Source organism: Pelophylax lessonae (genome assembly GCF_965119305.1).
Source record: "Pelophylax lessonae genome assembly, chromosome: 5".
Classification (NCBI taxonomy): Eukaryota; Metazoa; Chordata; class Amphibia; order Anura; family Ranidae; genus Pelophylax; species Pelophylax lessonae.
In genome coordinates, this window is record NC_138772.1 from 127,328,869 (window position 1) to 127,344,836 (window position 15,968).

At 44.9% G+C, this 15,968-nt stretch overlaps 1 protein-coding gene across 2 annotated transcripts in view; it reads left to right on the plus strand.

Moving 5' to 3' along the window:
* SNX13 (sorting nexin 13) overlaps positions 1-15,968 on the plus strand; it is a 256,460-nt gene that overhangs the window by 121,884 nt on the left and 118,608 nt on the right. For both annotated transcript variants that reach the window (XM_082257983.1, XM_082257984.1), the window contains exon 4: positions 8,659-8,748. In XM_082257983.1, coding sequence (XP_082114109.1) covers positions 8,659-8,748 — 90 coding nt within the window. The remainder of the gene's footprint in view (positions 1-8,658; positions 8,749-15,968) is intronic.

Sequence of the window (15,968 nt, forward strand, 5' to 3'; positions counted from 1 at the left end):
AGACACCCGTTCACACCGGTGTCACTTGTCATACAAGTTGACAGGTCAAAATCCAATAAGTTGCACCCTATTGTTTGCAATAGAACTGTTCAAATTGGTGCGACGCTGACTTTGCGGTGTCGCTCTGATTTTGAAAAAGTGGTTCCTGCACTACTTTTGGTGATTTCAGGCGTGACTTGTATAGACATCTGTGCATGAAGTTGCACTGACTTGCGGCTTTGAAATTTCAAGTGAAGTCGCACGATTTGAAAGTCGGATTGGGTGTGAACCATGGCTAAAGGCTGGTGAATGAATATTTGACTTCATTCTATAAATACAATATTTTCTACCTTGACAAATTTGTACTATACACATCCATTCTTGGTAGGGCCCATACAACGTGAATTGGCTGTTTATTTTATGTGCCTTAAGCCGCCTGGTTCTGCATAAGGACAGCCCAAGTAAATTTATGGGGACCTGGCGGATGTATGGATACTGCTGCTTGTCCTAGCGTGACAGACATGCAGGTGAGTGGCCCCGAATGCAACAGTGTCATTCCTCTGCTATGTCCCTATAGACTCCCATAGGCTGCCTGCACGCACCACCTGGCAGCTCCATTTGCATAAGCAAACAGCCAATTCATGGAGTATAGGCCTCAGTGCCCATGTGAATGAGGCCTAATGATTTTAGGTATTCTTACAATTAAAAAAAAGATTTCTGGAGCATGAAAGCCTGCCCAGGAATAGCTGCATTAAACTGCAGCAGTGAGATGAGACATTCTGTGCTCGATGTTGTTCCAGTCCTCGGTCACTTAGCAGATAATGAATGGATGGCCAGTCCGTGTGACCTCGGTTTCGGATGTTCTGTGCAGGGCAATATGATGGGTGTGTATATTATACCATGGTCATGCACCAGGTCACCTCCGTAGTCTGCACAGTCACATAAAGCTTGAGTTGTACTATGGAGGACTGCCAGGGTCCTGGGCTTGTGCCAACCTAATGAAACCAATTACCCTGATAAGAGCGAGGAAAGTGCTGTTTGTGCTTTTGTTTGAACAACATTTTCCATAGAACTGTACGGGAAATGCAGGGAAACAGAGGAACTCGCTATACAGCCACCAGGCTGGTTAGAAAGAAGTGCAGAGGAAGTTTTTTGCCCTTAATATACAGTTTGCTTTCCTGTAAATTTTTCCAGTTCAGGTTACAGAACTGCTTCGGAAAGTTGGCCTCCGTCTACTTTTACACCGGAGCCTGTAGAAGATATCCAGCAGATAGTAGTGTTTATTCTGAGCATGTATTTGCATTTTGTTGGGTTCTTGTCGCATTATACAGTGCATCCGGAAAATATTCATAGCACTTCACTTTTTCCACATTTTGTTATGTTACATCCTTATTCCAAAATTGATTAAATTCATTATTTTCCCTTAAAATTCTACAAACAATACCCCTTAACCACTTAAGCCCAGGAAGATTTTACCCTCTTCCTGACCAGGGCCTATTTTGCGATTCAGCACTGCGTGACTTTACGGACAATTTCGCGGTCTTGCGACGCTGTACCCAAATGAAATTGACGTCCTTTTTTTCCCACAAACAGAGCTTTCTTTTGGTGGTATTTGATCACCTGTGTGATTTTTTTTTTTTTTTTCTTTTTTGATCATGCGCTATAAACAAAAAAAGAGCGACAATTTTGCAAAAATAACAATATTTTTCACATTTTTTTATATGAAATTCCCCCCAAAAAATATGTAAAAATCAAAATTTTTTAACATTTTAGGCCAATTTGTTTTCTGCTACATATGTTTGGTAAAAAAATCGCAAAAAGCGTGTTTTGATTGGTTTGCGCAAAAGTTATTGCGTTTACTAACTAAGGGAAAGATTTTTGTCATTTTTATTGTTTTTTTTTAACGAGTAATGGCGGCGATCTGCGATTTTTTTTTTTTTTTTTTTTGCGGGACTGTGACAATGCGTCAGACAGATCGGACCCTTGACTGACATTTTTGACACTTTTGGGGGTACCAGTGACATTACTACATTAATCAGTGCTATACATATGCACTGTTACTGTAAAAATGACTCTGGCAAGGAAGAGGTTAAATTTATTTGCGAAGGAGGGGTTAAGTGTGTCCCTAGGGGCGTGTTTCTAACTGTGATTGGATGTGGCTTGTGATGTAAGAGCAGAGATCTACGGTCCTACATAGCAGGACCGTATGATCTGTGCTGTTACACAGGGGAGAATGACAGGCGGCTTTGTTTACATTAGCCGCCTGCCTTTTTTCCAGTGTAACCGACGATCGCGAGTGACCGGTGGGTGGACATGGGGCCTGCCGCTCACACGCGCGGGGGGTCCGTGAGCGAGCCTCCAGCGGCGCGCGCTTGCTCCCTAGAGCCTCACAGGCTAGCGATGTAGTACTACATCACTTTGCCTGTGAGGGGCTGACTGCCGACGTAAATCTTTTTTGTTTGATTGAAATCTTTGCAAATTTATAAAAAAAAAATCATATGTACGTAAGTATTCACAGCCTTTGCCATGACACTCAAAATTGAGCTTAGGTGCATCCTGTTTCCACTGATCTTCTGAGATGTTTCTACATCTTGATTAGAATCCACTTGTGGTAAATTCAGTTGATTGGACATGATTTGGAAAGGCACACACCTGTCTATATGAGGTCCCACAGTTCACAGTGCATGCCAGAGCACAAAGCAAGCCATGAAGTCCAAGGAATTGTCTGTAGACCTCCGAGATACGATTGTATCGAGGCACAGATCTGGGGAAGGGTACAGAACAATCTTTGCAGCATTGAAGGTCCCAGTGAGCACAGTGGCCTCCATCATCCATAAATGAAAGAAGTTTGTAACTACCAGGACTCTTCTTAGAGCGGGCAGTCCGGCCAAACTGAGCAATCGGGGACAAGGACCTTTGGTGACCAAAAACCCGATGGTCATTCTGACAGAGCTCCAGCATGTCTCTGTATAGAGAGGAGAACCTCCCAGAAGAGCAACCCTCTCTGCAGCACTCCACCAATCAGGCCTGTAGGGTAGAATGTCCAGTTGTAGCCACTCCTCAGTAAAAGGCACATGACAGCCACCTGGAGTCTGCCAAAAGGCACCTGAAGGACTCTCAGACCATGAGAAACAAAATTCTCTGGTCTGATGAAACAAAGATTGAACTCTTTGGTCTGAATAGCAAGCGTCATGTCTGGAGGAAACCAGGTTCCGCTCATCATCTGGCCAATACCATCCCTATAGTAAAGCATGGGGGTGGCATGCTGTAGGGATGTTTTTTCAGCGGAAGGAACTGGAAGTCTAGTCAGGATTGAGAGAAAGATGAATGCAGCAATGTACAGAGACATTCTTGATAAAAACCTGATCCAGAGCACTCAGGAGCTCAGATTGGGGCCAAGGTTCAACAAGACAATGACTCTAAGCACACAGCCAAGATAACAAATGAGTGGCTATAGGACAACTCTGTAAATGTTCTTGAGTGGCCCAGCCAGAGCCCAGACTTGAACACCATTGAACATCTATGGAGAGATGTGAAAATGGCTGTGCACCGACGCTCCTCATCCAACCTGATCGATTGTGAGAGGTCTTGCAAAGAAGAATGGGAGAAACTGCCCAAAAATAGGTGTGCCAAGCTTGTAGCATTATACTCAGACTTGAGGCTGTAATTGGTGCCAAAGGTGTTTCAACAAAGTATTGAGCAAAGGCTGTGAATACTTATGTACATGTGATTTTTTTTTTTAAATAAATTAGCAAAAATTTTAAACAAACTTCTTTCACATTGTTATTATGGGGTATTGTTTGTAGAATTTTAAGGAAAGTAATGAATTTAATCCATTTTGAAATAAGGCTGTAACATAACAAGATGTGGAAAAAGTGAAGCACTGTGAATACTTTCCGGATGCACTATAGTGTTTTTTAAAGTGTTTCCACTTTTGCAGTCAAACTTGTGAAACCTCTACTGCATGGTTTTGTGTTCCCATTCACCCAGCAAAAACAATATCTCTTACCTAACTACCGTATTTATCGGCGTATAACACGCACTTTTTCCTCCTAAAAATGGAGGAAAAAGCAGCAGTGCGTGTTATACGCCGATATTAAAAAAAAAAAAAAACGGCCAGAGAGCATTGCCGAGAGCAGAAGGGGCGGGCCGGGCCGAGGAGAAGGAAGGACGAGCTGTCATAAGAGCAGAAGGGGGCGGGTCGGGCCGAGGAGAAGGGAGAACTAGCAAGCGCAGTCATCGGAAGTCCCGCCTATGACAGACGTTACACGTCTCGGCAGAGGAGGCGGGACTTCCGATGACTGCGCTTGCTAGTTCTTCCTTCTCCTCGGCCCGGCCCGCCCCCTTCTGCTCTTATGACAGCTAGTCCTTCCTTCTCCTCGGCCCGGCCCGCCCCTTCTGCCCTCGGCGCTGCTTCCCGGCCTTTTTTAAAACCAATTTGGTCAGTTCAAATGGCGCTAGCGAGGCTGCATATTTGGACATTGCGCTTGCGAGGCTGCATATATGGACACTGCTGGTGGGCTGCATTTATGGACACTGCTGGTGGGCTGCATTTATGGACACTGCTGGTGGGCTGCATTTATGGACACTGCTGGTGGGCTGCATATATGGACACTGCTGGTGGGCTGCATATATGGACACTGCTGGTGGGCTGCATATATGGACACTGCTGGTGGGCTGCATATATGGACACTGCTGGTGGGCTGCATATATGGACACTGCTGGTGGGCTGCATTTATGGACACTGCTGGTGGGCTGCATTTATGGACACTGCTGGTGGGCTGCATTTATGGACACTGCTGATGGGCTGCATATATTGAGGCTGCATTTATGGACACTGCTAGTGAGGATGCATTGTTGGACACTGCTGATGAGGCTGCATTCATGGGCACTGGTGAGATATCATTTGATTTAAAAAAGAAAAAAATGTTCTGAGTTCAAAGCTGTTTATTTTAAATTTTAAGCTTTTTTCCTGAAATTTCTCTCCAAATATTGGGGCGCGTGTTATACGCCGGCGCGTGTTATACGCCGATAAATACGGTAGTTGTTTCTTTGAATCTGGTTTAGGACTCGTTCACACTTTCCTGGCTGTAGGCCGCCCAGATCAGCGTAATGCTGTAGTGGGTACAGCTAGATGTTCCCAATTGTCTGCGGCTGCTCAGCCTGTAAGATCAGTGACAGGCTGAGAGGCTTTCTGGTTGTCTACATGTAATCGTAATTGGCGCAGTTATCTGCAGTTAGTGACAAATGGATGGATGGCCCTGGATGCAAATAGTCTGTGTATAGGGCTGTTCATCTGTCCCTAGCCACATGTAATATTTTTTTAGCCACATGTAATATTTTTTTGGAAAAAATAAAAGCAAGTAAAAGGTAAGCAGCAATTATATATACACAGTGCCTTGTGAAAGTATTCGGCCCCCTTGAACTTTGCGACCTTTTGCCACATTTCAGGCTTCAAACATAAAGATATAAAACTGTAATTTTTTGTGAAGAATCAACAGCAAGTGGGACACAATCATGAAGTGGAACGAAATTTATTGGATATTTCAAACTTTTTTAACAAATAAAAAACTGAAAAATTGGGCGTGCAAAATTATTCAGCCCCCTTAAGTTAATACTTTGTAGCGCCACCTTTTGCTGCGATTACAGCTGTAAGTCACTTGGGGTATGTCTCTATCAGTTTTGCACATCGAGAGACTGAAATTTTTGCCCATTCCTCCTTGCAAAACAGCTCGAGCTCAGTGAGGTTGGATGGAGAGCGTTTGTGAACAGCAGTTTTCAGTTCTTTCCATAGATTCTTGATTGGATTCAGGTCTGGACTTTGACTTGGCCATTCTAACACCTGGATATGTTTATTTGTGAACCATTCCATTGTAGATTTTGCTTTATGTTTTGGATCATTGTCATGTTGGAAGACAAATCTCCGTCCCAGTCTCAAGTCTTTTGCAGAATCCATCAGGTTTTCTTCCAGCGTGGTCCTGTATTTGGCTCCATCCATCTTCCCATCAATTTTAACCATCTTCCCTGTCCCTGCTGAAGAAAAGCAGGCCCAAACCATCATGCTGCCACCACTATGTTTGACAGTGGGGATGGTGTGTTCAGGGTGACGAGCGGTGTTGCTTTTACGCCAAACATAACGTTTTGCATTGTTGCCAAAAAGTTCGATTTTGGTTTCATCTGACCAGAGCACCTTCTTCCACATGTTTGGTGTGTCTCCCAGGTGGCTTGTGGCAAACTTTAAACAACACTTTTTATGGATATCTTTAAGAAATGGATTTCTTCTTGCCACTCTTCCATAAAGGCCAGATTTGTGCAGTATACGACTGATTGTTGTCCTATGGACAGAGTCTCCCACCTCAGCTGTAGATCTCTGCAGTTCATCCAGAGTGATCATGGGCCTCTTGGCTGCTTCTCTGATCAGTCTTCTCCTGGTAAGAGCTGAAAGTTTAGAGGGATGGCCAGGTCTTCGTAGATTTGCAGTCGTCTGATACTCCTTCCATTTCAATATTATCGCTTGCACAGTGCTCCTTGGGATGTTTAAAGCTTGGGAAATCTTTTTGTATCCAAATCCGGCTTTAAACTTCTCCACAACAGTATCTCGGACCTGCCTGGTGTGTTCCTTGTTCTTCATGATGCTCTCTGCGCTTTAAACGGACCTCTGAGACTATCACAGTGCAGGTGCACTTATACGGAGACTTGATTACACACAGGTGGATTCTATTTATCATCATTGGTCATTTAGGTCAACATTGAGATCCTCACTGAACTTCTGGAGAGAGTTTGCTGCACTGAAAGTAAAGGGGCTGAATAATTTTGCACGCCCAATTTTTCAGTTTTTTATTTGTTAACAAAGTTTGAAATATCCAATAAATGTCTTTCCACTTCATGATTGTGTCCCACTTGTTGATTCTTCACAAAAAATTACAGTTTTATATCTTTGTTTGAAGCCTGAAATGTGGCAAAAGGTTGCAGAGTTCAAGAGGGCCGAATACTTTCGCAAGGCACTATATATATATATATATATATATATATATATATATATATATATATATATATATATATATATATATATATATATTGTGACAGGAAGTCAGGTAAATCTGTGGATGTAGTCACAGACAGGAGATACATTTCCACCTGGTTTAGAAAATTCACCAATTACTATAGGGTGTTGGCTGCAAAGGTAGCCAGAACTGTCTAAGGAAGTTGAAAGGCCTTCAGCTGTTCGGAATGAGGAAGTTGAGGCCTCTATAATTTGTCCAAAGGAAGTCCTATTGATTGCTGCCTCCTGACGCTGTGTGGGCTGGGGAGAGGAGGACAGTCAGATGTGTGCCTCCCGACGCTGTCAGAGCCTGGGAGAAGGATTGCTGCCTCCTGATGCCGTGTGGGTAGCGGAGGACAATCAGATGTGTACCTCCCGACGCTGTGTGAGCGTGGGAGAAGACCTCCTGGAGCGATGTGCGCTGAGGAGGGTAAAAAGTGTGAAGACTTCTCAAGGTGAGAAAATTAACTATTTCTATGTGGAAGAAATAAATTAACTGTTTGCTATGTGAAGAGACAAGCAAAGGGACATGTTCAATGTGAAGAGGAAAAGGGACATGTTCAATGGACATTTGTTGTGTGAAGAGATAAAACTTGGACTATTGAGAGTCTGCTGTATGATCAGCCAAGTCTGCCCAACAGTAGGTTGGGGACAGACTTCATTAGATAGGTTCCTGTGTGTGAGAAGGTAGCCGCCCACAGTGGCAAGGGTTTATTTTGTGTTTTATTTTTATTTTGATGTTTTTAATGCTTGCACTTGTGTGAAGTAAATTGCAAGAATAAACCAAACTGTTGTTTGCAACCACTTCTCGGCTATCTCCCTGTGTAACGAACCCCCCCAAAGGGGTCATCCATACCCGCCACCGAGCTGATCCCCCACAATATATATATATATATATATATATATATATATATATATATATATATATATATATATATATAGATATATATATAGATATATATATATAATAAAATATATGCTCTCATGCTGGTTCTGGGGCTGTGAATGCTAGTGATGCTTCCACCCTGGAAGATGCATGAGGCTGACTATCATGGACGTCATTACCATCTCTATAAAGAGCTTGAGACAGAGGAACATAAAAAATGAATCTAAGCACTGTGTACTGTACCGGGTACTAAGACCCCAAATATCGACTTTTACTAGAAGTGGGCTGTGTAGTAACCTTCCCTGTATGGTCTCTATGCAGTACAATTTCTTGCATTGTCTGTCATTGTTCATTCTTTAGCTTTTCTAATGTTGGTTTTAAGATGTAGGTATATAGCGACAATCGAGAAATAACATTTTCAAGATCACTATCTTTTTTTGCATTTTTATTACCTTTTAACAACCTATGCATTAATGTGTGGCATTCCCTTGGCTGACAAGGCATGCTAGGATTTGAGGTTCCACCACAGCTACCAGTTTTGGGGTGTTTTGGTATGTGAGAGGTTAGTCGGTCACCATATGCATTTCTCTCTCGAATTCCCAATTCCTGAAAAGGCGGTTTGTGCTTGCACAGGAATCTGCTACTTTTCCACATTTCATTTGCTTTATTATTCTTCGTTGATTTTGCTCATCTGTTGCGTTTGTCATTGTTATTTGTCTGATTCTCATTGTTTCTGTTTCCTTTTTGTCAGTGCTTGGAGGAAATGAAACGGGAAGCTAGACCAATCAAAATCGACAGAAGAGTCACAGGTGCCAATATGATTGATGAGCCCCTGCAGCAAGTAAGTGTCTGTGCAGCTTTATGTAATGGCTTCCCACGATGAATGTATTATATCTTCATCTAACCCTATTATCACCAAGTGGAAGCATAAAGGTAATGAAACATTTTTTTGGATAGGATGACTTTAGGTTGGTCCTACACAGTTTAGATTGTTTTTTGCGTTCAGTCTGCGGGCTGAACGCAAAAAAATAAAATCTAACAGATCCCTAAATCCACAGTATACAGCACAAATGGGCAAGTTTCCTGTTGCTGCTGATGTATGTTGGCAGCCAACATCTAATTGAATGCAGCTTCTAGATTGTAAGCTCTAACGAGCAGGGCCCTCTAGTTCCTCCTGTTTTGAACTGTATTGTAACTGTATTGTCTTCCTTCACATTGTAAAGCGCTGCGCAAACTGTTGGCGCTATATAAATCCTGTATAATTAATAATAATAATAATAATAATAATAATAATGCAGCTGCTGTTTGGCCTACAATTTTTTTTTCTCTATCGCTCATTGACAGACGTAGTCTTCTTGATTCTCAAGAGCTGGGTTATGTTGTCTCCGCAGGAGTAGGACTAGGCAGAATGACAAAACGTTCTGGCTCCACCCTAGGGGCAGTCCCTGAGGGTATATCCTCCCTCTCTCTGCTACAGGGAATCAGTTTTTTTCTGTCTAGTCAGGAGTAAGGACCTAAGTTCCTTGCTGGGATCTTTTGGTCCTGGCAAGACTTTTTTTCTTTAAGAAAAAGACATTTTTTAGGTAGTTTTCTCCTGTGAGATCTTCAAGCAAAAATGCCGGACTGGGCGACACTTGTGGTCACCCCAGCCGGCCTACGAGCGCGTGCAGACCATGGCATTGCGCTTGGTCGGCCGCGACATATTCAAGTAAGTATGCGGGGCCGGGCGACGGGCTGGATGTTGAGATCCAGTGGTCACCCCGGTTTTCTGCCTAAGAGCGCGTGCAGACCAGTGCGCTGGGTCGGCCGCGACGGAGTCCCAGTGAAGGGACTGACTTTGCGAGTTAAAAGTCTCGCTTGGACGCCAGGTACCAGAGAGTCGAGGCGTCCACAAACCCCCACCCCGGTGGAGAGGGTATTGTGAAGAGAGGGTGCCTGTCGGTTCGGTATGGTGAGTAAACGTTCCCTTTTTTCCTCATTATGAGGCAGTATATATTATGGGCCCCTCCATATATGGTCAGTATATATCTGATACTTACAAGTCCCCCTTGTAATACAGCATGTGTTTGTGGGAAGTGGACTTGGTTCAAGAGCTAACACTCTACCCAGCAGACTGTAACATTACAGCAGACATAGGAGGTATAATCCTACCTTATGTGCAGTGTATCTCTGTAGATCCATATGTCACCTCTTAGCAGAGTGCAGGTGGATGTGCTGGGAAGACGATATCGGCGGTCCGCCGCCATTTTGCCGTAGACCAAATGCATGTATGTCCTCAGGTCACGCCGGCCGCCATGTTTTTGGAGTCTTATGTCTCTTCTATGGGGGCGGCCATGTTTTGTGAGCCCAGCTACCTCGTGGAGGGCTGGGAACGCCGGAAGGCGTACACAGGGGGCGGAGCCACGCCTTCTGCCCGGGAAAAAGCAAACAGCTCCTTCCAGTCTGTGTAAGACAGACGCTGACTGCAGTTTGTTGTAAACTGCACTGCATCGGTTGGTGAGCCTTGGGGGTCCCTCTCTCTCTCTCTGGGATCGAGAAGCAGGTACTCTGAGGGGCGCTATTGCGCTAGGGGGAGACACACAAAAAAAAAAAAAAAAAAAAAAAGAAAAGTTTTTTTGTTTTGCTGGCAAAGGTGTCCTGTATTAACATGGACCCTGCCACTCATGTATCTCCTCCGGATCCCCTCGAGGGGTCTGCGGGATCCTCCAGCACCCCATTGACAATTGAATCTTTGTCAGCTATTATGGAAACTTTTGTGTCCCGGGTGGAAGTGGCTTGTCAGGGACAGGGCGCAAGAAAGCGACCCCCGCCTAACCCCTTATTATCTGAAACCTCGGATTCAGACTCTGAGCCTATTTCTGCAGTTGCAGGTACTTCATCTGGTATTGGTGTCTCGGGTCCTGTCTCTTCAGACAGTGAGGAGGATGTTTCGGCATCCGCCATAGCCCGAGAGGAAGCGTTGGTAAACGCACTCATTGTATCTGTTCAAGAGACCTTAAGGTTACAGGGTATTCCATCAGAAATAGCTGAAACTGAGATCCCTTTTGGGACTAAAAAACGCATCAAAGTGGCAAAGGTTTTTCCATTGCCCAAATGTTTTGGCAATCCAATCGAAGAAGAATGGCGTCTGCCAAAACGCACTTTTAATATTTCTAAACGCATTGACAGGCGTTATCCATTTGAGGAAACCCTGATTAAGAAATGGACAGAACCACCTGTGGTGGATTCACCTATTGCTAGATTGAATAAAGCCACGGTTATTCCTTTAGAAGACGCTCCGTCTTTTAAAGATCCAGTGGATCGCAAGATAGAAGCTATGTCTCGCACCATGTTTTCCTTGATTGGATCAGCTTTCAGACCAATAATTGCTATTGGTCTGGTTTCGCAGGCTGTAACTGAATGGACCAAGTGGTTACGCCGGGACTTAGAAGAAGTCCCTCAGGCGGTATCAGATTTGTTGGAACAAATGAAACAGGGGTTACAGTTTGTATGTGATGCGGCGTTAGACGCCACTCCATTAATGGCGCGAGCATCAGTCTCAGCAGTGGTTCTCAGGCGTACACTGTGGCTAAAAGGTTGGTTAGCCGACCAAGGTTCCAAAAAAGCATTGGCTAATATCCCCTTTTCAGGAGAGCGTCTATTTGGAGCCAACTTAGATGAGATCATTAAGGATCTCACCGGTGGAAAAAGCACCTTTTTACCGCAAAATTTTAAAGGTAGAGGAACTCGTCAAAGACGAGGGCCTTCTTTTTCTGCTCACAAGAGGTTTTTTCATCCAGCGGGTGAAAAAACTAAGTCCTCCAAAGCTCCTGCAGGAGGCGTCAGGGGTCGTTGGTCGGGCAAGCAAAAGCCCGCCCCCTCCAGACCTGAAGATAAACCATCCAAAGCCTGAAGGTGCGCCCCCACCCATAACTGGGGTGGGGGGACGTCTTCGCCGGTTCCCGGATCCATGGCTTTCCAGAATCCCGGACAAATGGGTTTGCGAAGTCATAAGGTCAGGGTACAAGATCGAGTTTCGATCTCTCCCACCGGCGCGATTCTTCCCTTCCAATATCCGACTATCCACAGATCGTTTAGAAGATCTGCGGAGAGCAGTCACAGATTTACTACAACAAGGAGTGGTAGTCCACGTTCCTTGGACAGAACGGTTTCAAGGGTTTTATTCAAACCTGTTTACAATACCCAGGAAAGAGAGCAAAGTGCGTCCAATTCTGGACTTAAGAGCACTCAATTCTTTCGTCAACATAAGAAGATTCAGAATGGAGTCCATTCGCACGGTAGCAGCCTTCCTGCATCCAGGGGATGTCCTAGCGTCCATAGACATCAAGGACGCCTATCTTCACATTCCCATTTTCGCAGGACATCAGCGTTTTCTACGCTTTCCCGTAGAGGAGAACCACTATCAGTTTGTGGCGTTACCTTTCGGTCTCGCCACGGCTCCGCGGGTCTTCACAAAGGTGTTGGCCCCAATGTTGGCACTTCTGCGCCAAAGAGGTATATCGATTCTAGGTTACCTAGACGATCTTCTGCTTCATGCAGAGTCTCCTCAGACCTTGCTACAAAACATAGAAATTACTATGATTTCTTTACAGGAATTCGGGTGGCTGGTGAACCAGCAAAAGTCATTTCTGGTTCCCACCCAGAGGCTCGAATATCTGGGTCTAATTCTAGACACAGTCAGGACAAGAGTTTTCCTTCCGGTAGGGAAACTCCGAAAGATTCAATCAGCAGTCCAGTTGTTACTGTCCAACAGCTGGTCTTCCCTTCGGACTTGCATGAGGGTTCTGGGGTTGATGGTGGCTTCGTTCGAAGCAGTCCCATTTGCCCAGTCCCATACCCGAATTCTTCAGCAAGAGATTCTTCTCAGATGGAATCGGAATCCGGAATCCCTGGACAATCAGATACGATTGAGCAAACAGACCAGAGAGTCTCTGGTTTGGTGGCTTCGGTCTCCGATGCTCAGCCAGGGAAAGTCATTTCTGCCAATATATTGGACGACAGTGACCACGGATGCCAGTCTATCCGGATGGGGAGGAATTCTCGGTCAGTTATCTGTCCAGGGACTTTGGTCCCCGGAAGAATCCAGGTTACCGATAAATGTATTGGAACTGAGAGCGATCAGACTTTGTCTGATTCACTGGACCGAGCAGCTCCAGGGCAGCTCGGTTCGGATCCAGTCGGACAATGCCACGGCCGTGGCTTATGTCAATCACCAGGGGGGCACCAAGAGTGCCCGAGTGGCCAAAGAAGTGGCTTGCATTCTTCGCTGGGCGGAACGATTTGTTCCAGCAATCTCTGCGGTGTTCATTCCGGGGGTGGAGAATTGGCAGGCAGATTATCTCAGCCGTCAGACCCTGGATCAGGGGGAATGGTCCCTCCATCCAGACGTTTTCCACCAGTTGTGCCTACGGTGGGGCACCCCGGATGTGGATCTGTTGGCATCACGATTCAACAGGAAAGTTCAGAGATTCGTGGCTCGCTCCCGCGATCCTCTAGCAGAAACCGCAGACGCACTGATCGCCCCGTGGGGGCAATACCAGCTAATATATGCCTTCCCTCCTCTCGCGTTACTGCCAAGACTTCTTCGCAGAATAGAGGAGGAAGGAATCCCAGTAATCCTGGTAGCTCCGGACTGGCCTCGTCGAGCTTGGTACGCCGACATGGTCAGACTGGTGGCGGACGTCCCGTGGAGACTTCCTCTCAGGGAGGATCTACTGTCTCAGGGACCGATCTTCCATCCTGCTTTACGATCGCTGGCTTTAACGGCCTGGCTATTGAGACCCAGGTGCTGAAGGACAAAGGTTTGTCAGCTTCAGTTATTCCTACTCTAGTTGAAGCAAGGAAAGCGACTTCCAGAAAGATTTATCATCGCACATGGAAGTCCTACATTGCATGGTGTGAACCTTTGGGGTTCCGTCCTCGGTCTTATTCGATTAATCGAATATTGGCTTTTCTGCAACAAGGGGTTGAGCAGAAACTGGCCTTGAGTACTATCAAGGGTCAGGTCTCAGCATTAGCCATCTTCTTTCAGAAGCCTTTGGCTACTCATTCCTTGGTGCGGAATTTCATCCAGGGGGTGCGACATCTGGCTCCGCCAGTGCACGCGCCGTTACCCCCCTGGGATCTTAATTTAGTGTTGTCGGTTCTTCAGAAACCTCCCTTTGAAGATATTAGGGAGATTCCTCTACCTACGTTGTCCCAGAAGGTGGCCTTCTTGGTGGCTATTACTTCTGCACGCAGGGTGTCAGAACTGGCCGCATTATCTTGTCGTTCACCATATCTGGTGGTTCATAGAGATAAGGTGGTTCTTCGTCCGAATCCATCCTTCCTACCAAAAGTGGTTTCAGAATTTCATCTGAATGAAGAAATTGTATTACCTTCCCTGTGTCCTAAGCCCAGTCATCCTCGGGAGTTTGCGTTGCACTCCTTGGATGTGGTCCGGGCGATCAGGGTATACTTGAAAACGACAGACTCGTTTCGTAAGACTGATTCACTTTTTGTGATCCCAGATGGACCCAAAAAGGGGTTGCCTGCATCTGCCGCGACCATTTCCAGATGGATCAGACAGACGGTAGTACAGGCTTATTCTATTAAGGGTCGGGAGCCCCCGTTCCCTGTTAAGGCGCACTCCACTCGGGCACTTAGTGCGTCATGGGCCTTTCGCCATCAGGCGTCAGTGGTCCAGGTGTGCAAGGCGGCTACCTGGTCGTCGGTGCATACCTTTACTAAACATTATAAAGTTGATGTAATGGCATCGTCTGATGCCTCGTTTGGCCGCAAGGTTTTGCAGGCCGCAATTTGAGGAGACCAGTGGTCTACCTCGAGGGTTTTTTCCGTTGGAAAATTTTTCTTTAGTCTCATTCTTTGTTTATAATGAGCCTTTAAAACTTCTAGTTTGGCACCGGTTGGGCCTTCTAGATTGGATTTGATTTTGTCAATCCCACCCCTCATTTGTGGCACTGCTTCTGGATGTCCCAGCTCTTGAGAATCAAGAAGACTACGTCTGTCAATGAGCGATAGAGAAAAATGGATTTTTGTAAGAACTTACCGTAAAATCCTTTTCTCTTAAGCTCATTGACAGACGTAGTACCCGCCCCTCTATCATTGAGTTGGGTTGGGTTAAATTCTCTGTACTGCTTTAAACAGAACTGATTCCTTGTAGCAGAGAGAGGGAGGATATACCCTCAGGGACTGCCCCTAGGGTGGAGCCAGAACGTTTTGTCATTCTGCCTAGTCCTACTCCTGCGGAGACAACATAACCCAGCTCTTGAGAATCAAGAAGACTACGTCTGTCAATGAGCTTAAGAGAAAAGGATTTTACGGTAAGTTCTTACAAAAATCCATTTTTCTGGCTGCTTTGATTTTTTTTTTTTTTTTTAACCACTTGAGTTCCAGAAGGTTTTACCGCCTTCATGACCAGGCCATTTTTTGCTATTTAGCACTGCACAATTGGGCGGTCATGCAACACTATACGCAAGTGAAATTTTTATACTTTTTCACACAAAGCTTTCTTTTGGTGGTATTAGATCATCACTGGGGTTTTTTTATTATATAAAGGGAAAAAAACTGAACATTTTGAAAAAAAAAGTTTATTTTTGCGATAAAACGCATTTAGTTAAAAAAATTTAATATATATATATATATATATATATTTTTTTTTTTTTATAAATTTAGGCTAAAGTTTATTCTGCTGCATGTCTTTGGTAAAAAAAAAAAAAAATCCCAATAAGTGTATATTGGTTTGCGTGAAAGTTATAGCGTCTACAAACTATGGTATGTGTAGGGATATATACATATATACACGCGCTGGAATTTTTTTCTTTTTTAATCTAGTAATGGCGGCGATCATTGACCTATAGTGGGACTGTGCAGGGGGAAATCTGACACTAACTGACACTTTATGGGAACCATTACCTGCCTATGCACTGACATCTCCAGTGACACTAATACTGTGATCTGTGATAATAATATACACTGTCAGGGCCACTGGTAAGGCAGTACAACTGTTCCTGTTGTACTTTGGCCAGGCCTCGTCAGCTAAACAGGGGGGGCCTGGGGCAG